General features: G+C 41.5%; 1 protein-coding gene across 1 annotated transcript in view; it reads right to left on the bottom strand.

Annotated features, from left to right (window-relative positions):
- Positions 1–2,609: 2,609 nt before the first annotated feature.
- Positions 2,610–25,148, bottom strand: part of zgc:77880 (zf-DHHC domain-containing protein) — a 31,820-nt gene continuing 9,281 nt past the window's right edge. The window contains exons 3-9 of the mRNA XM_060898596.1: positions 12,997–13,070; positions 12,335–12,447; positions 12,128–12,189; positions 5,575–5,692; positions 5,319–5,391; positions 5,060–5,204; positions 2,610–3,686 (exon numbers count right to left, since the gene is read on the bottom strand). Coding sequence (XP_060754579.1) covers positions 3,595–3,686; positions 5,060–5,204; positions 5,319–5,391; positions 5,575–5,692; positions 12,128–12,189; positions 12,335–12,447; positions 12,997–13,070 — 677 coding nt within the window. The 3' untranslated portion in view covers positions 2,610–3,594. The remainder of the gene's footprint in view (positions 3,687–5,059; positions 5,205–5,318; positions 5,392–5,574; positions 5,693–12,127; positions 12,190–12,334; positions 12,448–12,996; positions 13,071–25,148) is intronic.

Genomic DNA, 25,148 nt, shown 5'->3' with positions numbered 1-25,148 from the left:
AGGCTTTTCAACATAAGGACTGGGCTACTGTCAACTCACTAAATAGACAAATAAAAATGGACATCATTAAAGCCAAGCACAAATACAAAGACAAATTAGAACAGGAATTCAGCACCATGAATACCAAACAAGCCTTCCATAAAGTAAAAATGCTCACAGGACAATCAGCTAGTCAGTCTCACTCCACCATTATAGATCCCACCAACTTTGCCACCACCTTGAACTCTTTCTATGCACGGTTCGACACACAAGACCACTCAGCCACATGTGAGGAGCTTTTCAACGCCCTACCCTCAGACACACCCAGTCACCCCCCATTCACAATAGAGGACGTGCAGCGGCAGCTGAGCAGATGCAAGACTGGAAAGGCACCTGGGCCAGATAACATCTCAGCCAGGGTGCTGAAGCTCTGTGCTACAGAACTGCCCCCCCCCTCTTCATGCCATCTTCTGGGACTCGTATAGGTCAGCAACCATACCCACCATCTGGAAAACCTCAGCTATCATCCCTGTACCTAACAACACACGCCCCTGTGAACCCAACCACTACCGGCCAGTTGCACTCACCTCCATCATCATGAAATGCCTGGAAAAGCTCATCCTCCACACCATACTGCCAATTGTCTGCCCCCTGCTGGACCCATACCAGCTTGCCTACAGGGCCAGCAGGGGGACGGAGAATGCTGTTGCATGCCTTCTCCACCCCCGCCTGCAACACCTGGAATCACCAGGCAACTTCGCAGCCATCCTCTTTGTAGACTATAGTTCAGCCTTTAACACCATTCAGTGCCACCAGATGATCAAGAAACTCTGCCACCTCAACATTCCACCACCCCTCATCCGCTGGATTCACAACTTCCTCACCAACAGACCACAGGCTGTCAGGATAGGCACAGCGACATCATCCACCATTATCACTAACACGGGAGCTCCGCAAGGCTGCGTTCTTAGCCCTTTCCTCTACACCAACGACTGCATCAGCCCCTCACCCGTCACCACATATTTTAAATATTCCAACGACACTGCCATCCTAGGTTTGCTGAGCGACAATGACTCCATCACGGCCTACCAATCATCCATCTCCCTTTTTACCCAGTGGTGCACAGATAACTTTCTGGAACTCAATGTGGCAAAAACAAAGGAAATGGTATTTCATAATTCAGACACCACTGTTCTGCCTTCCACTCTCATCCATAAGCAGAAGGTTGAACAGGTCAGCCATTTCAAGTACCTGGGACTCACTATAGACAATAAGCTGACATTTGATCAACACATCACTAACATCCATAAGAGGTCTCAACAAAGGCTCTATGTCATCCGCAAGCTCAGTGCTCTCTCTGTCGCCCCTCATCTTCTGTCCCTTCTGTACGCCAGCATCATTCAGCCTATTCTACTATACTGTTCACCCTGCTTCTATAATATGCTCTCCACCTCCAACAGAAACAAATTGACAAAAATCACACACACAGCATCCAAAATCATTCACCACCCCACACGCAACCTTGCTGAGCTCAACCTCAAAGATGTCACACGCCTCGCAGTGTCAATAATTGAAGACCACAATCACCCTCTTTACCCACTTTTCACACTGCTCCCATCTGGCCACAGGTATAGGACTTTAAGATGGAGACGGGCACGTTTTAGTAAGAGTTTTGTACCGCCTGCCATCTATGCATTGAACTGCCTCCCCCAGTAACCCTGTACGGACTTTCCTGGACTGGGTAAATAGTGACGGACTGTCTGATGCAGATATGTTGCAGGCCTACTGTCTGAATGGTTTCTTGTCTAAGTGAGTATATTTGATTTGATATCTGATTTGATATCTGTTCAATGTCTTGATGCCTGTCACTTGTTTTTGTCTGAATGTCGTCTGTGTGTACACATTTTATACCTGTTTAATGTTGGTTATGTCTTTATTGTACTTATATGTTGTAGCTGTTCCAAGTCTGACAGTTGGTGAAGACAAATTTCCCTTGAGGGGACAATAAAGATCTATCTATCTATCTATCTATCTATCTGAAGGAAATAAAAATGTAATCTTGCGGAAAATATTAAAGAAATGCGTCCTCTTTACCCTTATGCTTTTTGGTGATCAGTTCATCTTCTGCTCACTTAACTGTTCACAGTAACAGACATTTTCAGCAAGGGTGCCCAAACTTTTGCATGCCACTGTACAGAACCGTTTCCTGTTCTCAGTAAGAGCTATTCTTGCTTTGTAAGGGACAATATTCTACTAATTGTAGAATATTGAATTCTTTATATAACTTTCAAGAATGGTCTGTGCTGTATAATTGGAATGTGCCATTCTGTTTGTAACTAAAGTTTAAACAATTATAGAAACTAATCTACACACAAAAGGAAGAAATTACATTAATAATAAATACTTCACCTAATGTAATGTAATGGCAGCATTTTTTTAATGTTCTGAAAACATGCATAGTTTTGAAAGTGAACTTGGTAGTGTGTAAATCTTGTCAGCAAGTCTTTAAAAAAAAAAACAAACAAAAAAAAAACATTGAACTGACTTGAAATTTAGTGTCATGTTTTTGAATCACAATACTGCATATTACTAATTTAATTACACAGAGCCAAAATACCATAATATAGAAAGGTCATCTTTAATTAAGCAGCATTTAGACAGTTAAAGTACAATAAATATCAGTGTAAACATCTTACATTAGCCATGTACCCATCCTTCAATCTGTCAAAACAACCAAACAAATGTATTAAAAATTACACACACAAAAAAAGCACTTGAATAACTGAACCCAGTATCCTGAAAGAGCTCCAACATTTTCCTGCATCAAATGCTATAAAATACATTTATATACATTTAATAAAAACACCTATAGACTCAAAACCAAATGACTAACAATCACTGAATGAATGATAAATAAATAAAATAAAAATGAACATTCAAATGGGGAAAGAAAAAAAGTTCAGTGCAAGTCAAACGTCAGTAATGTTTAGTAAGTCTCTTAATATTGTTTTAATCAAAAGCCCCCCAAGTAACAGCAACTTTGTTCAACTACATGACTGGCTCTGATTTCATTAACACAGTGTTGGTGTTAGAGATACTGCTGCTTCATGTTCTACTGTATTTCAACAGCGATACAGCTCACTGAGAAACTTCAGAAACCTTCTCAGGATCTATATTCAAGTATATTATAGTGTTTGCATTTGCAAAAATAAATGTGAAGAAATTGATACATTTTTCATGCATTAAACAGAAGGACTCATATGTACCAAACATGACAGTGGAACAGATTTTACAGTAGCTAATAAAATTACAGCCTGCCTAGATTAGTTACACAATTATCTATAATTTATTCAATATGTTAATATTCAACTGAGCATCCCTATTCCTCCGTTTATTATATTTGCAAAAGTAAACAACTGAGGCCAGGATGACAGAAAAACAGCTATATAGCTGTAAGAAAGAAAATGTAATGTCTCACTTAATCGCGCTTGTCACTTGACAACACTGTGTATGAGTGTGTACACAAATTAAAAGCTACTGCATAACAGTGCTACACTTTATAAACACACTCATCCTTCCTTCATCCAGACTGTAAAGTAATGCTGATGTCCATCTTTACACGTCATAATCAGGAACAGGTGAGTAACTGATTCCTCCAGCAGATGGGGGAGAGGACTGGAACGGTAATAGCCAACACAGCACAGAGCCTGCAAACACAAGAGATACAATAAACTCGCATAAAAATGTGAAATATTTAACAAAATGTGTGTCAACAATGAAAAGAGAGATAATTATAAACAGCAGTGTGGCTGTCTCCGCTTCAGCATTAAAATTACAGTTACCGAATCAGCATCTCTGAAACCTCCATACTTAAAATAAGTTTATATATATATATATATATATATATATATATATATATATATATATATATATATATATATATATATATATAAAAAAAGAGGGTTTCAAAAAATTTGATACTGAGATGTAAATGTTCCCAAAAACTACATAGTCTAGGCAAATGAAACTGAACAGGCTTAATGTTGAGCAATATAAGATTTATTCTTCAAAACTTGAATGAGAAATTCAAAAAAGGTATGTGGATTCCATGAACCATTCCACAAACTTTCAATATGCGCGCCGCCTGAGACACAGACAGCCTTCCTCTTTGAACTTTTTGTGCCATGTCCAAATCTTCGTTGCAGCTGATGCATTTTACTATTCACTGGAAAAGAAAAGGTGTTTTGTGTGTTAGAGTACACCCGAACAAGACTGTGCAGTGTGCATTTATGAGAGAATTCTCTCAAATGCACGCTGCACAGTCTTGTTCGACTGTGTTCAGGCATACTCACACACAAAACACCTTTTCTTTTCCAGTGAATAGTATTACTATACACATCTCACACACACACACTTGTAATAAATTTAATAATTTATAACGGGGACAGGTTTATAAATTCTATACAGGAATCTGAGCAGGGCCCTGCTTCCCTCCCTGCTGTGCATGAGCCAGTGCATGGAGTCCTGAGCAACCTGCTGCCCACATAAACAAAATAGAGACCTATACCGTACATCATTTCATCACACATCCATTATAAACGTTTGAGTAGTCTGTGCAATACCCACAAAGCAATCTTACCTTAAGCAGCTGGTCTCTTTCTTGCTTCCCCCCCCCCCCCCCACAAATCCATCCACCAAATCATTAGTCCAGCTCTTTAACCAGCTATGACTCAAGCACCAGCAGTGACCGCATGTGGAGTCGTCTTTAGTTCATTTTAGTTTTTCAGTCTGACCCACTAACACATTTTCTGGCTTCTCCTTGCTTTTAACATCCCCCGCGACCCTAAAACAATCTCTACAAACACTTGGCCAGTTGGGGATGTGCGAGATGACAAGCACAATGACGCTGACAGCAATATTAGCAAGAAAGTTGCAGCTTTTGAAGCAGATCTTATCATAAGCAGAGTGTGAACAGTAAAAGACAAACTACTGCGTAAAATTTAAACTTTGAACAGTTTATAAAGAATTAAATAAATTCACCCATACCTGCTGTTCCACTTACAAAAAGATACACACTTACCTCTTCCAAACACCTCCCTCAGCAATGCGACTTTAGGTTTTCTGGTCTGTGTCGTGTGGACTGACTGTCCGCTGTTGGGTCGGTCCTTCATCAGTCTGTTTCTCATCTGCTCAATGGGTGTCTCATCTGTTATAATGGACACCAGCTGGAGAACAAACAGGATATAGATATATATATATATGTGTGTGTGTGTGTGTGTGTGTGTCTCCATCCGTCCCCCCCTTGACCCCAGAATGAAATACTGAAGTAAGATACACACCTGGTCATAAAATATCACCACAACAAAAACACCAAACAGAATGGACTCCACTAATAGGATGATGTAATGTGCCCTGTCATACAGAAGAAACAATGGACCAGATGTTTAACATTGCCAAAAGCAAGAAAAAAATATATAGAATTATGTACCAGTGCTCTTCAAGATCAATTAAATAATTTTTGTTTTACATTGTGCTGCATGTATTCACATTATAAATATAAATTGTTTATTGGACAGATTTACTTTTCTTTCTTACACTATCAGATGCTTGCTGGGAACATCCTCTCCTTTTTCTCCATCTCCATCTCTTTCACTCCGTATCCGCCATACCCACGCTGACACCACCAAAGCCATAGAGTATAGGCTGGCCATGCCTTAAGAAACACAAAAGATTAAAAAAAAAAATAAAGCTCAGTAAATCCTGACTCTACTACTCTCATTATTTTTAAAAAAAGGCTATAAACCTTTATCTTGAGAAAATCCCTATACAACAAACATTCATTCATACAACACACATTTTTATTTTTTAAATTCCCATTGCACAAATTGACACTCCAATGCCATTTGTTTTGATGTTTCCTTTTTCCACTACGGACGCAGATTTCATTCCTGGATCACAGCAGGTAAAGGAGGAGATGTCTGGAGTCTGGCACACTGCAAAAAATGATATCTTAGCAAGTGAAAATAGTTGAAATGATCTAGCATTTCCTATTAGAAGAATACAAGACACCAACTCCGAAATTATTAAACCTAGTTCTAGATTGCAACCAACTTATTCTAAGATGTCTTATCAAGTAAAAATCATCTGTCCATGCAGCAAGATAATTTCACTAGTATTCAGTAATTTTCTCCTCAAATTCAGTTTTTTGCAGTGTAGAAGAGAAAGACCTGAAAAGACTGGCTGTTAATGCCAACACCAATCTCACACATTACTCAGGGTTCAGGGTAAACACACACTAACGCAGGATTTAAAAAAAAATTTTTTTAAACCAATGGACCATTTTAAATGTAGCATAAATTCCAATGATACTCTCAGAACATAATCCAGCTATTCAAATATTAGGCTCAGGATTTAAATGTATATAAATGTATTTTTGGCCATCTATTCCAGCCTTTTTTTTATTTTATTAAAAAAAAATAGGAACATTTGGGCTAAGGGCTAATTAAGCAGTACAACATGGGCAAGAGTGCAGTTATACTGAATAAATACTCAATACAAGTGCATGATTATCCGATGTTGCTTTTCAAGTCAACTTTGTCAATTCTGCCATATGTACAGGACATACACGGGATTGAAATATAGTTTCTCCTGGACCCTTAATGTAAATATAAATACACAAAATGAGTATAAAAAAAATGCAAAAAAATGTATATAATAACACACAGTTAAAGAAGGCACACATACAAAAACCAGACAAGCAGAAATAGTGCAACTGGCTTAATGGATATGGGAATATCGACAATATGCAAATAAATTTTATACAACATTTCTATAAAAAAGAAATTAAGAGTGTGACATTTTGGACACAATACTGTCAAATGTTTTCTTTACTTTTGCTCTGTTAGTGGAAACAGATCCTGAAGAAGCCACACTCACTGTATAACTCATTGTCTAACACCAATTTGTACATTTCTTTTAAAAAAAAGGTGCTTCTGGTGAAAGTGGAGTCCTTTGTCCATTTTCACCTTCGTCAAAATGAGCTTTCATATTTTAAATGAGAAATTAGATTCACGAAAAATGTTTAGCTTGCCATGTCTGCTGATAATGTCACTAACTCTACTGTAGTAATGTTTTCAGTGGGACTGTTGCTATAATTAGAATTTTATGTGGTGGACACAAACAAGCAGAGGGAAACACACAGTGATAAATATCAGCACTCTTGGAAGACTGCTCACGAATTAGTGGACCAGAAGCAACTGTTGTATAAACCTATTTAATTGAGGTCACTGGCCAAACAGGATCATAACTATAAGGTCAACATGGATAAAGTACAGGGTCTCATCGCTTACTGCAGGTTTCATAGTTGCATCATAGAGAGCAGTGATTTTTTTTTTTTTCCCCTCAAAAATAAGTTGAGTGCAAATGTTGATTGCTGTTTTCCAGTACATTTTCAAAATTACTGTAGTACCTTACATTGGCTACTTGTACTTACACTCAGCTGTCACTATTTAGAAACACCTGTACACCTGCTCATTTACGCAGTTATCCAAAATCAACTGATCATGTGGCAGCAGCACAACACAAAATCATGCAGATACAGGTCAAGAGCTTCAGTTAAAGCTCACATCAATCAGAAGAAAAGGTGCAGCAATCTCTGATTTTAACCATGGTATGATTGTTGGTGACCAGACTAGGTGATTTCCCCCCTCTTCATTTGTTCACATCCATTATCCATGACCGCTTATCCTGTACAGGGTCGCAGGCAAGCTGGATCCCATCCCAGCTGACAATGGAGGGGACTCCAGTGCTCACGTGGGCAATGACTGTGAGACCTGGAGGGGTTGTAATTGGGAGGAACGGCCTGCCCAATCTGAACCCGAGTGGTGTTCAGTTGTTGGACTTCTGTGCCATGCACAGTTTGGCCATAACGAACATCATGTTCAAGCATAAGGGTGTCAATAAGTGCACGTGGCACGAGGACACCCTAGGCCATAGATTGATGATTGACTTTGTAGTCGTTTCATCTGATCCATGACCGTATGTCTTGGACACTCGGGTGAAGAGAGGAGCAGAGCTGTCAACTGATCACTACCTGGTGGTGAGCTGGATCAGATGGCGGGGGAGGATGCCGGACAGACCTGGCAGACCCAAACGTGTAGTGAGGGTATGCTGGGAATGTCTGGTGGAGGCTCCCGTGCATCGGATCTTCAACTGCCACATCCGGCAGAGCTTCAACTGCATACCGGGGGGGTCACTGAAGCAAAATCTTGGGTGTGGGAGGAGTTCGGTGAGGCCATGGAAAGTGAGTGACTTCCGGTTGGCCTCGAAGAGATTCTGGCAAACCGTCCGGCGCCTCAGGAAGGGGAAGCAGTGCTCTGTCCCTACTATTTACAGTGAGGATGGAGTACTGTTGACCTCAACTGGGGACGTCGTCGGACGGTAGAAGGAATACTTTGAGGATCTCCTCAATCCCACCTTCATGTTGTCTGAGGAGGACAGAGAGTTTGAGGGTGCTTAGGAGGACTCTCCCATCACAGGGGCTGAGGTTGCCGAGGTGGTTAAAAAGCTCCTCGGTGGCCAGGCTTCGGGGGTGGATGAGATTTGTCCTGAGTTCCTGAAGGCACTGGATGATGTTGGGCTGTCTTGGCTGACACGCCTCTTCAACATTGCGTGGAGGTCAGGGACAGTGCCTCTGGATTGGCAGACTGGGGTGGTGGTCCCCCTTTTTAAGAAGGGGGACCGGAGAGTGTGTTCCAACTATTGGGGGGGGGGGGAAATCACACTTCTCAGCCTCCCTGGGAAAGCCTATGCTGGGGTGCTGGAGAGGAGAGTCCGGTTGATAGTCGAACCTTAGATTCAGGAGGAACAATGCGATTTTCATCCTGGTCGTGGAACACTGGACCAGCTCTTTACCCTTGCAAGGGTACTGGAGGGTGCATGGGAGTTTGCCCAACCAGTCTACATGTGTTTTGTGGACCTGGAGAAGGCTTACAACCATGTCCCTCATGGTGCCATGTGGGGGGTGCTTCAGGAGTATGGGGTTCAGGGCCCACTACTGTGGGCCATTCAGACCCTGTATGACCAGAGAAGGAGTTTGGTTTGCATTACCGGCAGTAAGTCAGACTCGTTCCCGGTGCATGTGGGACTCCGCCAGAGCTACCCTTTATCACGGTTCTGTTCACAATTTTTATGGACAGAATTTCTAGGCGCAGTCAAGGGGTGGAGGGCAGGGCTCGAAATTTGTGGTGGTCCGGTTGCCCGAGGCAACTTAATTTGTCATTTGGCGGGTAATTCCTGTCACTAGGCAGCCCAGCTGGCTAGTTGGAAAAAATAAAATAAAATAATAATAAATATAAATAAATCTCATCTCATCTCATTATCTCTAGCCGCTTTATCCTTCTACAGGGTCGCAGGCAAGCTGGAGCCTATCCCAGCTGACTACGGGCGAAAGGCGGGGTACACCCTGGACAAGTCGCCAGGTCATCACAGGGCTGACACATAGACACAGACAACCATTCACACTCACATCTACGGTCAATTTAGAGTCACCAGTTAACCTAACCTGCATGTCTTTGGACTGTGGGGGAAACCGGAGCACCTGGAGGAAACCCACACGGACACGGGGAGAACATGCAAACTCCACACAGAAAGGCCCTCGCCGGCCCCGGGGCTCGAACCCAGGACCTTCTTGCTGTGAGGCGACAGCGCTAACCACTACACCACCGTGCCGCCCAAATATAAATAAATATATTATATATATATATATATATATATAAAAAGTGAAGATTCAGGCTAGGGCTGTGCGATATAATCGAATATACTCAATATATCTCTGAAAATTCTGTGTGAGATACATAAAATTATTATATTGTAACTACTATAGAGTATTTTATGGTCATCTGCCGACTTGCGTTTGTTTAAAACCTTTTCTGGTGTTTTTCTCCTTGTCCCTCAGGCAGTAACGCGAGAGGCTGCCTAAAGGTTAAAAAAAAAAAAAAAAAAAAAAAAAAAAACGTCACACACTCGCCAACCAATCCTGGGCGACATCTAGGCGCTGAAAGGAACTTGCGGGCTGTTGCCAGATTGGGCGGTTTTAAGTGCATTTTGGCGGGTTTTGAACATATTTCGGGCTGGAAAATGTCAGCAGTATCTGGCAACACTGCTTGCGGGAAGAGTTTCTAGTTTCGGTTTACAGCGCTGACTCAGTTTGTGCAATCACTGGTGCTGCATAGGCTACCGTGTAAGCTCTGTCAATTTCAGCGACAAATTGGTTCCTAAAAGAACTAGTAAGGGGTCAGTCATCTGGCATTTTTTGGGATATCGAGAGGAAGACGTGGAACAGCAAATGCCAGTTTGTAAAGTGTGCAAAAAAAAAAAAAAAAAGTATCAAAATACTCGGGTCTTGAAATAAATGCACATTAGTCATGAACAATGGTAACTACTCTCTTTTGTGTTATTTTTGACAGAAGTAAAATTCATACATGAACAAATTTTGGCGAGTTGATTCTGTTTGGCTAGTTACTTTGGAAGGTAACTAGTCCGGCTGGCTAGTGAAAAAAAAAAAATATGAATTTCGAGCCCTGGAGGGTGTCCAGTCTGGTGGCAGCAGGATCACATCTCTGCTTTTTGCAGATGATGTGGTCCTGTTGGCTTCATCAATCTGTGACTTACAGCATGTGCTGGGACGGTTTGCAGCAGAGTGCGAAGCAGCTGGAATGAGGATCAGCACCTCCAAGTCCGTGGCCATGGCGCTCAGCTGGAAGCGGGTGGAGTGCCTACTCCGGGTCAGGGGGGAGTTGCTACCTAAAGTGGAGGAGTTTAAGTAAGTATCTCAGGGTTTTGTTCACAAGTGAGGGTAAGGGGGAACTGGACAGATGGATCGGGGCAGCGTCAGCAGTGATGCAGATGCTGGTCTGTTGTGGTAAAGAGAGAGCTGAGACAAAAGGCAAAGCTCTCGATTTACTGATCCATCTACGTTCCCACCCTCACCTATGGTCATGAGCTATGGGTAGTGACCAAAAGAATGAGATTGCAGATACAAGAGGTAGAAATGAGTTTTCTCCACAGGGTGGCTGGGCTCTCCCTTAGAGACAGGGTGAGAAGCTTGGTCATTCGGGAGAGACTTGGAGTAGAACCGCTGCTCCTCCACATCGAAAGGAGTCAGATGAGGTGGTTCAGACACCTTGTTAGGATGCCCCCGGATGCCTCCCAAGGGAGGTTTTCTGGGCATGCTCCACCGGGAGGAGAGCCCAGGGCAGACCCAGGACACACTGGAGAGATTACATCTCTCGGCTGGCCTGGGAATGCCTCTGTGTTCCCCCGGAAGAGCTGGTGGAGGTGGCCGGGGAGAGGGAAGTCTGGGCTGCTCTGCTTAGGCTGCTGCTACCCCTGCAACCCAGATCCGGATAAGCGGTAGAAGATGGATGGATGGATTAATTTGTCCAGTTTGGTGAGTCTGTGCCCATGATGGCCTCAAATTCCTGTTCTTGGCTGAGAGGAGTGGAACCTGATGTAGTCTTCTGTTGTTTTTATACATTGCACAGCTGCCACATGATTGGCTGTTTAGATAACTGCATGAATGAGCAGATGTACAAGTGTTCCTAATAAATTGGACAGCGTCTCTTATTTGGATTAGAATGGTAGCGCTATCAGTCATGACTCAAAGCTCTAAAATCTTTTCCTCCCCCCCAAAAAAAAACAAAAAAAACAAAGAAAACCCACGCACACTTAACTTTTAATAATGCTGCAATATTGGTATTTGAATTAGCTGATGAAGAGACAAAGGTCCATTTCACATGTCTCACAGCATGTGTACTGTTATGAATATATGGAGTGTCCACCACCAGTCTTGGCTGGTTCCTCATCCGCTGTCCCGACTAGACACATTTCCTGTGCATATTTTGGCTTCAATTTTCACAAGATTGTGACCTTCACTTGGTACAAAAGGAGGCTTCAAAACACATTGGGAGTAAATGACATCCTGTTGTCCAATCATATATACAGTAATTAATCTCAACATTCTCCTTTCTATTCTCCCCTCAAACCTGAACATGAAGTAGTCTGTAGTGTTACAGCATTCCATGTTCATAGTAAACTATTATACACTAAAGCATAACTAAAGGAACTAAAACAAGCCCTTCACACTCACCAGTATAGAAGAGAAATTGGATGAAGTACTTCTGGTTGAGCTCTCCAACACAATTATTGATCCTAAAGATCAGTATAGCAAATATTCACACAAAAAACAAACCAATAAATAAAGTGAGTAAAGGGAAAAAAATAGCAGCGTGATTAAAAACAGACTTAAGAATTTAAGATTGGACAGAGACAGATAGAGGAGAAGAGTGAGACGGACCACGGGCAGTGGTGATCCATGCGTCTGATGCAGCGCTGACACACTCGGCAGTGATGTGCACGAGGAGGACGATAAGTTTCACAACGACTGCACACAGTCCAGCCTTCACACCCCTTATTAAAAAAAACAAACAAAAAAAACCAAACAAAAACCACCACTATTCACACGAACACTAATTGTGCTGAAACAAAACTTCTGATTCACAGAACAAAGAAAAACTCCACCTCAAACAACAAGCATAGCAATATTTATAATTAATGTGTGACATTTGAAAAAATTCTGAATTGACATTTTTAGTTACAACTTCTTTCATGGATATGTTAGCCCATTTTCAATTTGGTTCACAGTTTCTTACGTTACCCACAATGCCATTCACTTACTCACTTTAGTCAAGCCCTCACGTTGGTATACTTGCAAAGCTTCAGCTTCCATAATGTCGCCTTTATTAAAAGTGTCCTTGCTTGTCATCTCATAAATAACTAACTAGCTGTCATTAATCGCTCACAGTTAATAAGGAGCTTAACTCTAATATTATTCACAACCCACAGAAGTTAGCAGAATTAGCTGTGCAGCCAATAAATCCACAAATACCACTGTATTAATATTGTTTAAGCAACAGATACAAGTACTGTGTGTGGTGTTGTAGAGTAGTGTTACCTCACCCTGTCATTCACACGGCTGGACTGAGACCTCAAGTCTGAGAAATCAATGGCTGTCTCAGGAAGAGGAACCATACCTGGAAAAAGTGGGAAGGGGGAGAATTTAAAAAAAAAAAAACAAAAAAAAAAAACCTTCTCTCAGACGTGTGCATCACATCACACACTCTCAATATAGGATGTGTGGCAGCCTGGAAAATCCTTGGACACAATGTGGTCCATGGGCAAACTGACATTTTATCCTGTATAACTAAAAACTACAGAATTTCCTGAACTCAAACACTTCCATTTTGCACATTTAATCAACCAAAACTAAAATGTTAAGTAAAGCAGCATTTAAAAATTCTCTGAAATGAGAGAAAAATCACATTTAACTCTTTACCCCTTAAAGCAGTTGCTACAGCCACCCTTGGTGGCAAGTAGCCTATATACTGTTCACCCTTAGAACATATTTACAAGAAAAAAAAAAAAAAAAAAAGTCTAAAGACAAGGTTTTAGACAAGGCGTCATATGTCGTCATTATGGGATATACACGGGGTCGTCATTAAGGGGTAAAGAGTTAATGATTTCTGTCCAAATCCACAGAGAAACAAATGGATCATCTAAGCTCAACCTTTTATTAGTGGTCAACTGATTAATCGGGACAATTAGTGCCATTTTGATACAATCCACGACTGATGCCTGAGCACTCACAAGACTGATTAAACAAAAGCTGCCTGCAGACACAGGCAGCCTGGTTAGTGTGGCTGCTGTGGAACGAGGTTAGCACCCCCCGTGTGTCGCTTTTGCCATCTACGGGTATTCTGAAAGAGTGCAAAATGGACCAAATCAAGGATGTAGGATAATGTTACCTGAAATAAAACGCTGACTTCAATTCCTTGTTTACAAAGCTCAATATTTCTTTTAATTGATCACTCAAGATATACAGCATTTACTGTCTTAATAATTTTACTCATCTAATCAAGGTTCTTATATCTGCTGTGAGACATGTAGAAAGTCAAGATTGTTTTGCATTTTGATTCCTCAGTAGTTTTATATTGGCTGTGGTTTACTTCTTTGTAATCAGGGATGGTAATATTTTGAAACTACAGAATAAAGTATCATATTTCCCCGATATTTACATGGGACTGACACGAGGGTGACAAGCAGACTGCTGAAGCCTGGATGCTGTTCATTCTCTACAATTATAGTAAGACAAAGCAAATGACCCAAGTGGAAAAAAAATAGACAAATACTTAATGATGTCAGACAGCAACTATAAACTGGAGTGAAAACATTGTGACCATAACAAGAAGACTTCAAGCTCATTACCACTATCACATGATAACATATTATATTGGAATTACATATTGGCCATCGGCCACCCAGCTCTCTAAATATTGCCACCAGCATCAGCCATTGGAAAAGGATCATGTCCATTTCACTATGGCACATACATCTACAAAAAATGGATTAAGTCATGACATTCACAGAATAATTCACACTTAGCTAGGAAGGTTTTAGAGGTCTTTAGCAGACAGACTGTTTTTATGGCTGCATTTGTAAAACTGGCTCCATACACAAAGTGATCTGTGCAGGAAGACAGCAAGGTGAGGTTAGGAAGTAGATAATCAGTTCCACATTGTTTTGGTGGAATATACATACTGTAGTGTTTCAAAAATTCTGATATCATTTTGCAATCTAATAACTTTGCCAATTCTCATTCAATTGACCTCAATTTTTAACAGCATGTGTGGAAACAGGTCAACATGTTTAATGTTTTTATCTTTTTAGGTATAGAAATGCCATTCACTGCAAAAGAAAAGGCGTTTTGTGTGTACACTCGAACAAGACTGTGCAGCATGCATTGAGAGAATTCTCTAAAAATGCACCAACTGCAATGCAGATTTGGACATGGCACAAAAAGTTAAAAGAGGAAGGCTGTCTGTGGAGGGCAAAAGGATCTGGACAACCACCAGCATTGGAAGACACAGTCTAGCAGGTTCGCGAAAAACTCTTGCAAAGCCCTAAGAAGTGCCAGACTGGAGACCCAGGTTCCTCCAACAACAGTTTGGCATGTCCTGAGGAAACATTTGCGAATGAAACCCTACAACTTGCACCTCGTTCAGTGCCATGTCTCAGGCGGCGAGCATACTGAGAATTTTTGAAATCGTTCATGGACTCCACATACCTTTGAATTTCTCATTCAAATTTTGAGAAACAAATCTTATATTGTTCAACATTAAGCCTTTTCGGTTTCATTTAGTTTCTGGGATTTTACATCTCAAATAATATAACATTTTTTGAAACACCCTGTACTTTTGTTTTCTTAAAGTAGAAACGGGGTAGCGGAGATGCATAAACACTGATCACCCCATCCTTGATCAAGTGGTTCTTTTGCACACTATTTGTTGGGAGTCATTTGATGCTTTCAGATCAAGTCATGTATAGTGTGTACCTTTGCCACACTGCTCAATTGTGTTTGGGGTGCAGGGGTCAGTTGCCCTTGCATCATCCATCTTATTTACTAGAAACAGAAAATAAGCCTCAAACGGACAGAACTCAACGGAAACAGCAAAAGCCTGCTCAATGAGTATGTGATAAGAATTTGCGAATAGTAGAAGCAGACATCCATGGCTTGAGATACAACATTGGAGAGCTTGTTAACCTTTTCAATGGGAAAATAAATAAAACCCATCATAATTGTTATGGAAACTTTCCTTGACTCAACTGTTGAAGATGGTGCCGAATGTATAGCAATACTAGGCTACCTCGTGTGCTGCCGAAAAGACAAAACTCTGACATCCAGAGGAGGTATTGCTGTGTATTGCTTAGAAGGAGTTGCCATTCACCCTGACCCTCTCAAGGATCTAGATGACCTGGAACGTATGTGGCTCTCCTTACAATCTCAGAAGCTACTGATAGCAGCCTTATATAGACCACCCAACACCAACAATGTCATCATTGACTATCTAGACTCCAACACCCTGCAAAAGCTGGAAGAGTTTGGAGCTCATTCCGTCATGCTAGTTGGGGATTTCAACATTCACCATAAGGACTGGTTAGACAGTTGAACAACTGACACTGCTGGCTGCTAGAGGCTACAACTTGCCAAATATCTTGGCCTTGAGCAAATTGTGGATGAACCAACCAGTGAAGACCAAATCCTTGACCTTGTTCTTATAGACATACCTGCTTCATCCACCACACTTGTAAATGTAGGTACATCTGACCATAATCCAGTGCTAGTTCAACTAGATGTCCAATCATTTAGGGACAAGCCCTACCAGAGAAAAGTTTGGCTCTACGACAAAGTAAACTACTGGGAAATGATAGGATATTTCATCTACACACTGGTCCCAAGTTTTCCTCAAAGAAGATCCAGAGAAGGTATGCAGGCAAATTACCAAAATTATCAGCGATGCTATGGATCTGTACATTCCTAGTAAAACAATTACTAAGAAAACAGGAGACAAAGCATGGTTCAAATGACAAATTCAGGAGAGCCTCTAGAAAGAAACGTAGGATCCTCCACAAGCTGAAGAAGGAACAGAAATGACTCCAGTAAGAAGAAATTCAATAAAATAAGACAAGACTACAACAAAGCTGAGAAAGATGACACCAAACTTCAAGAGGACCTAACAACCACCTTAGCAGCAAGAAATGGTGGAGAGTCATTAATTATCTTCCTGGCAGAGCTGCTCAGTCTGGCATACCAGTTATTGTAATGCTGCCCACATTGCTGCCAAGGAAAAGGCTGAAGTATTTTGCAAGACATTTGCAGAGAAGTGTCACCTTTTTGATGGAGATGCTCCCTCCCCGCAGGTGGACAAACCCAATGTTGCATCAATCAACATCATCTTCAAGCCTAAGGTCATCAAACACTTGTTAAAACAACTTGTTCTAGACAAAGCAACTGGTCCTGACCATATACCAGCTAGAGTTCTCAAAGAGTGCAGTGCGGAACTTGCTAGCCCCATGTCTATGTCTCCTCTTTCATCTCTGCTCTGCACATGGAGTATTCCCAAGTCAGTGGAAAACTGCCACAGTTATTCCCATGTACAGGGACTCCAAATCTGACCCATCCAAATATTGGCCTTTTTCACTACTTAGTGTTATCAGCAAAGTCATGGAAATCAGTTTCGAACAATTAACTACAAAACCACATGCTTAAGAACAACCTGATATCTAGCAGACAGTTTGACTTCAGACCAGGCCACAGCACAGCTGATCAGCTCACCATTCTTTCACAGAAATGGAACACCTCCTTGGACAAGGGAGAGGAAATCTGTGCAATAGCTTTGGACATAAAAGGAGCTTTTAACAAGGTGTGGCATAATGGGCTTCGAACCAAACAAAAGTTAAAAGGTGCATCAAAAATGCTGCTGATGTGGCTGCAGAGCTACCTGAGTGAAAGGTCAAGGACAGTCGTGTTATCAGGCCAGGGTTCTGAAGCATCTACCATCAACACTTCTGTGCCCCAGGGATCCATTCTTGGGCCACTTCTGTTCTCTGTCTTCATTGATGACCTTGTAGATGTTGGTGAGAGCAACCTCTTTTGTATGCTGATGACTCAGCTTTGTATGCTCCAATACCTTCACTTGAGGACAACAACTATGTAGCAGCCAGCCTCAGAGACCTTGAAAGGATGAAGGCCTGGGCTGACAAGTGGAAGGTCACATCTGAGCCAACAAAGTGCAAGCCAATGATTGTGCCAAGAAGGAGGACTCCATCTAGAGATGCTGGCTGCTTCTGCTCCTCGGACCTGCCAGATCCATCCTGATGCCCTACATCTGGTTGGAGTCTCATCACATCGCTCCTGTGGAGGACGGCCCCATATGGACAGTTGAAAGTCACACTTGGAAGATGCTCTGGACACTTACAGTAATGCTTTTGTGGCTGAGGACTACAGTTGACTTGCTAACTTTAAGACTGCAGTTGTCATGAACAGTTTTGCACTCAAGTCTCCATCAATGAACAGTTTATAACTTCAACAAAAACAGACTTCATGGTAAAACCATGTCGTCTGATGGAGTTTTTCCTTGCCACGGGCTTGCTCTTTGGGGATAGATTAGGGATAAAATTAGCTCATGTTTAAAGTCATTAAAATTCTGTAAAACCACTTTGCAACAATGCCTATTGTTAAAAGCGCTATAAAAAACTTGATTTGACTTCATCTACCAGAAAACTGTACTTTGGTGATTGTCAGTTAGCAGTCCAAGAAGAACTTAAAATTCTTGGCGTTATTACTGACAGTAAACTTTCATGGTCAAAGCACATATCATTGCCACCAGAGCTAGACAGAAGCTTGGCGCCCTGAGAAAAGTTGCCAACAAGAGGCAGAGCAACAGTATACAAAGCACAGGTCCACAGCATAATGGAATACGCATGTTTGAGCTGGATGAGTGCTTCCTGAACTACTCTAACCCAACTAGACAACCTCTAGAGAAAGGCACTTAAGATCATAGGTACAGATGAAGCCACTGCCTGCACCCAATTTTCTATTTCTAGCCTGTCCCACAGACGCCAAGTCACTCCATTATCAGCATTCTACAAAATGCATACTAGGCACTGTCCAACAGAACTTCACATGCTACTCCCTCCTCCACTGAAGAGAAGACATGTGACAGGGTCTAGTACTTCAATGCCAGATCATGCACTCACTATGGACCCTTTTCACGTGACGTCACGACAAACGCGGCCGCCATTTTGGACATGTACTACCAGTAGTTTACCACAGCCAGCACTGAGGAACGGCAGCAAAGAAAGTGTTTATTTTCAGCAAGACTTCCATCATGCCACTATATTGTTGTGCACCTGGATGTAGTAACCATCAACAAACAAGGCAAGGGTTATCATTTTATCGGATCCTGACGGAGAAGATGGATAGCGGCCATTAACAGATTGGCAGCCCTCGGCATACCAACGCTTGTGTAGTGACCACTTTGTTGGAGGTAAGACGAATAAAATTAGCCAGAAAAGGCATTACATTGCTGTTAACATTCTGTGGTGGCGAGTGTGTAACCAAATAGGCTAAAATAACCCATTGTAACCTCTTTGTTCTTCTGTAGTAGCTATTAGCTAACGACATTAGCTACCGTTGTGTTCCTTTGCTGTTGGTAGACTGTAGGACAGATCAGAGGCAGTGTCCTACAAACAGCGCTTAATTTGAGGGGGAGCAAGCCGGAGCGCGCTCCGGAACCTCGGGCGTTGGCTCCGGCAGCTATTTACACTGGATCCAGTGATCCGACACCTCTCTTGACTCATCTCATTATCTCTAGCCGCTTTATCCTTCTACAGAGTCGCAGGCAAGCTGGAGCCTATCCCAGCTGACTACGGGCGAAAGGCAGGGTACACCCTGGACAAGTTGCCAGGTCATCACAGGGCTGACACTTAGACACAGACAACCATTCACACTCACACCTACGGTCAATTTAGAGTCACCAGTCAACCTAACCTGCATGTCTTTGGACTGTGGGGGAAACCGGAGCACCCGGAGGAAACCCACGCGGACACGGGGAGAACATGCAAACTCCACACAGAAAGGCCCTCGCCGGCCCTGGGGCTCGAACCCAGGACCTTCTTGCTGTGAGGCGACAGCGCTAACCACTACACCACCGTGCCGCCCACCTCTCTTGACTATGTAACAAAAAAAAAACGATTGTCTTTAGGCTTGCCATCCTTCCACTTGCGAGTGGTAAGTGATCTGCGCTGGGATCTCACACACAGCGGCTCAGTCCCGAATCGTGGCTTGTGCACTTCACTCGCGCGCTGTGTGAGCTGCGCAGGGCCGGAGTACGCACCCTCCAGAGGGCACTTGCTGTTCAGGGCGGAGTGATTTGGAGCGCAGGATGCCTGCGGAGCTGAGCGTATCCGTGTATTGGTGTTGCTGTGTGCAGACGAATCGTGTATTGGTGTTGCTGTGTGCAGACGAATCGTGTATTGGTGTTGCTGTGTGCACACTAATCGCTTTTAAAAACGTTAATCTGATGATCTGCTGATATGGTCTAATGTAAACATGGGCTAAGTGTTCAAAACAAGAGGAACATGTATTTGTCTCTTAAATCCAGGCCGTTCCCTGTAATCTCTAACAACGGTTGGAGAAAGTAATGGCAAATAGTGAGTGCACAAAGGTAAACTGTACACAGCGCCAGGGCAGTGTGATGGTATGTCTACTTTTAGATTGTGTTAGCTTATCAATGAACACACTCGTCACTCAACGAGTTTCACGTCTTTACGACGGATACTTAAATGTGTGTTAGGTATTATTGTTGCAGTCTAAGCAGTCATTGTAGCAGCTAGATGAGCGAGAACCGAAAGGGTCTGTGCCATAAACCGTTATTTCTGTACGGCGTTGCTAATGTGTCGTTACTGTTGTTATTTCTCCCTCTGCTCGCCCTGTAAATGCCCCATGTCGCTGGATAGCGAAGGTGTTTTCTGCATCTCGCTCCTTTTTCTTGTATGTTCTCCGTTTGTCACCTTCCTCGCATTCAAACCAACCAATTCGAGCCGAAGTCTGCTACATGTCCAAAATGGTGGTCACGTTTACGAAAGTCACGTGACTGAAAAGGGTCTATACCAGACGCTAGAAGCAACTCACTGGATAGAGGTTTCATCCACTCAACTGTGCGTATCTGGAACAGTCTTCCTGATCACAATGTTGGCAACATATCCATATCTGGCTTTGACTCCTTCAAAAGATGTGCATATGGATTTCTCCTAAATAGACCTTAAGGTCACTGCTGTTTATTTTAGCATATTGATTTCTTATTTTCTTCTCTTACATTTCTTGAGCTGCAGTGAACCATTTGATTGGCCCAGTGGGGAGCCTCTTTGCTGTGCTACTGTTCACATATGCAAATTATACACAAAAAAAAAGAAAAAAAAAAAAAAAACCTCTATGGCCAAAAGTATGTGCAGCCCTAACCATGACACCCATATGTGGTTCTTCCTCAAACTGTTCCCACATAGTCTGAAGCACACATTTGTATAGAATGTTTGTTTGCTGTAGAATTATATTTTCCCTTCAGTGGAACTAAGAGCCCAAACCTGTTCCAGTATGACGATGCTCCTGTACACAAAGCGAGCTCCATGAAGACATGGTGTGTGAAGGTCAGAGTGAAGAACCAGAGTGTCCTGCACAGACTGAACTCAACCCCACCGAACACTGACTGCACCCCAAACCTCCTCACCAGTATCAGTGTCTGATCTCACTAATGCTCTTGAAACTGAATGAACACAAATCCCCACAGCCACACCCCAAAATCTAGAGGAAAGCCTTCCAAGAAGAGTGGAGCTTATTATAACAGCAAAGGGGGAATAAATCTGGAATCGGACAATCAACAAGGACATATGGGTGTGATGATCTGGGGTGTGCATAACATATCATCATATAGTGCATAAAAAAAAAAAAAAACTTGGTCAAAACTTTTTCTGGCCATCATTGGCTGTTGCCAGAATTGCCTACACAGACAATTTTTCATCTAGTTTTTGTTGTTTTCAGTTTTAAAAGTGTTTCTCTCCTACTTCCTTTTACATTGCATTATGTACGGAGCAAAAAAAAAAAAAAAAAAAATCCCACCTGTCCAGAGGTGTGTATAAGTGCTTTCGAGCAGCTTAGAAAAAATGTAAACATAGAATTATTTAACTTATTTTCAATGTCTGAGGTGATAAAATTCATTCTTCATGGGATGAAGTATACACATATAATAAAAGTACTGCTGTTTCAAATCAGGAGAAGAAATGATGTGTGCACGCATATTAAATGTTATGTCATATAGTAAATATATTTAATAACATTCATTTATTGGAAAGAGCTTTTTGTACCTAAACTTTCTACCATGTTGCACATTTAAAAAAAAAGTTAACCCCCCCAATTTTTTTTTCATACAAACTTTGCTAGAGATTTCTATTTTATGACTTCTATATTATCGAGTCAGTACAAAAACATTTTAGAGTTCCAAATGTTTGTTTTCCAGCACAAAATTAAATGTTACAGAAAAAAAAAAATTGTATCTGAGCTGGGTCTACTTCGAATTTTCTTCCAAATGTTACACTGGGCGAACACATTGTGTCGTAACTCGGCCTGTGATTGGCCGATCGCGGACGCCCTCAATGAATGACAAATCGCCATCAGTGAGTAGGAGTGCATTCTGGCATGACACCATGCGATGCTGTTATCAGCTGGGTAGATATACCACTAACGTAAAAAGAAAATAGACTACTACAAGTTTTGGACCCTGACAAAGTGGGTTTCCCCCCCATTGTAGAGGAAAATGTAATTTTTAGATTTATTCTTATGCTTTTAGTGATCTTTAGAAAAGTAAGCTTTGAAAGACACTGTGTAGGGGAAGAATATAATTTTTAGAGAACTCGTGTCTCTTAGATATTTGGAAGGTCAGACACTCTGTCATGTTTATGTAAGATGAAGAATGCTGTTTATGTTCCATTTTCTAGGTCAGTAAAAAAAAAAAAAAAAAAAAAAAACCACACACATGCGTGTGTGCAGAAACAGGTGTTTTGTGATAGAAAGGGTGCCGAGGTGGGACACCCTGACACTCAGAAGATATCTGTTGTGTTGTTATTCTGACAAGTATATAACGATGGGTGTGAGAAGGCGGGCTGCTCTCTCTGTGTGAAAACTATTTCATTCAGGAGAGCCCCCTTGCAAGTGGTGTACTTTTAATTCATCTTTTCAATAAATTCATTTCTGCTTGTTCCTTCCTAACAACCTGGAGTTTTTATTCAACTTTTCCACCACAACATTGTATTTTACCCCTCTTAGGTTAGCAGGTTTAGAATGAATAGGTCATGTATTTAGATAAATACATTCACGAGTTTTTACCATACAAGCATGATAAACATCAGGGTTTCATTAGTATGGAAAACAGATGAAATGTGAAAAGTAACAGATTAGTAACATTCTTAACAGCCAGGGGTCATGGGGACCGTTTAGGCCCCCATGCCCCCCGACTGAAAACAAATTTCACAATTTCTAACAGCCAATTGTTAGCTCTCCATGGTCCATCTGAAATAGAAATTCAACAGTCATTCCTTGGTCTCATGGCAATTACAGTTCGTATGCCACAAAGCCCAATCAAGATTTGGGAAATCGGAACACAACACGAACGCTTGCAGAACGAAAAAAATCAAAATGTATAATGACAAACATGCAAAATAGCAATAAGTTTTAAAATGTAAACTGGGCAGGGTTCTCCACTTTTCGAAGTAAAAGGTGGCAGTTTGTCCCCCTGAAGCTGACAGACTTTGGGCTTTTTGGACAGTGAAACTGGCCAATACATGGATAGGAAATGCTAAATCATTGTTAAAATAATTTTACAAAAAAATTAAAACACTTACTGTACCTATCTTTACTGTCAATGTGAGACTCATTTGACATTTCAGTTGAGACTGATGTGCCTGTTGCGCATCCCTGAACTAATTATAATTTTTTTTCTGTGTGTGAAAAATAAAAACTTCCATGCATAAACAAAATACCCAATTACAATAAATGCATACATTTTTTACAATACACAATGTTAATTGGGTGAAACCATTCCAATCCATGCACGAGCTGGTGCGCGTGCCCGAGACTGGCACTACAAAGCCACCCCGGCCTCCGTAGTTCGGGTCCTTTAACCCAAGAACCCGGAAGTCCTGCAGTAAACAAACACTGAAGCAGCAGGAAAATGCAGCTCTCGCCTACACAATCACAGATACGTAATTTTTTATTTATATATATATATATATATATATATATATATATATATATATATATATATATATATATATATATATATATATATATATATTACACACACACCGTGACAGAGGCCCTCTCGGCTGGGGTCACGGTATTTCACCATACGGACCGACCTTAAGCTGGTAAATAATACATCTATTTATTTTTGTCTTTACCAAATTCTAACAGAAAACAAGAGCGCCTGAAAGGGAAAACCGAGCCGAGCCGCCATTTTGAATCCTCATTCACGGCTGTAATGCAAATTGCTTCCTCCTCGGTATACAAGTGCACTTCCATGACAGGAGGGGGGAAAAAAAAAAAAAAAAAACTACATTTTGCCGCCTATGTAGTCCCCTATTTATACAAATAGGAGCCATTCAGGATTCAGCCATGTTTTTGCTTGGCGTTAGCAAGTTAGAGGTTTTTAGCTTTTTCCTGAAATGTTTTATTTTAATTTTGTCTTCCTCAGGGTAGTAAAACTCGCTTTCGCTGTGAACACTGTCATTATCGCTGTCCATGCTGTAAAATTAATGCTATTTTGAATCCTCATTCACGGCTGTAATGCAAATTGCTTTCTCCTCGGTATACATGTGCACTTCCATGGCAGGGGAAAAAAAAAAAAACTGCATTTTGCCGCCTATGTCGTCCCCTATTTATACAAATAGGAGTCATTCAGGATTCAGCCATGTTTTTGCTCGGTGTTTGCAAATTACAGGTTTTTAGCTGTGTCCTGAAATGTTTTCTTTTATTTATTCTCCCTCAGGGTAGTAAAACTCGCTTTCGCAGTGAACACTGTCGTTATCACTATCCATGCTGTAAAATTAATGCTATTCTCCTGAGAAATGCTGGCAAAAATTTACAAGATTTTTGATAATCTTATAAATAAATCTTACTAAAAAAAAAAGTTGACAAAAATGCTACGTTTGTTGTTGTTGTGAACAAGCGAGTCGCCAGAGGTCCGTAACCGGGGTCCGTACCGTAGGATACGGACCCGCTTGCCAGCCAATCAGAGTGCAGGATTTGGTCCGCGAAAAAAATAAAATAGATTGAGTCACTGCCTAAAAGCGGAGCTCCCATCCGTTTCTGGGTTGTAGAATTTTCTTATATCATAGCCAGTCTCTTTTGTTTTATTTTTCTACCATTATACGTAGTTACTATACTGTTTCCTTATGTTGCACAAAATGTCGGGCGACAACAGTGACAAGTTACGCACTACTATACTGTCCCGACTACTGCTCTACTTCACTAGTTGTTGGGTTTCCTGTGGTGGCAGGCACGCACACACAGGACCGAAACCATCAGAAAACAACTTGATGGGTTTATGTATCCACACTCTATGCCTATGGGGCTCCACTAAAATGAAGATTTAAAGTTTAATTCCAGATAGGAGTGTGGTTCAGTTAAAGGTTAAACTGATTTCCGTGGTGAGTAAATACTG

Source organism: Neoarius graeffei, chromosome 18 (assembly GCF_027579695.1).
Source record: "Neoarius graeffei isolate fNeoGra1 chromosome 18, fNeoGra1.pri, whole genome shotgun sequence".
NCBI classification, from domain to species: domain Eukaryota; kingdom Metazoa; phylum Chordata; class Actinopteri; order Siluriformes; family Ariidae; genus Neoarius; species Neoarius graeffei.
Note: the sequence above shows the minus strand (reverse complement) of the source record. Positions and strands in the feature narration are given on the sequence as shown.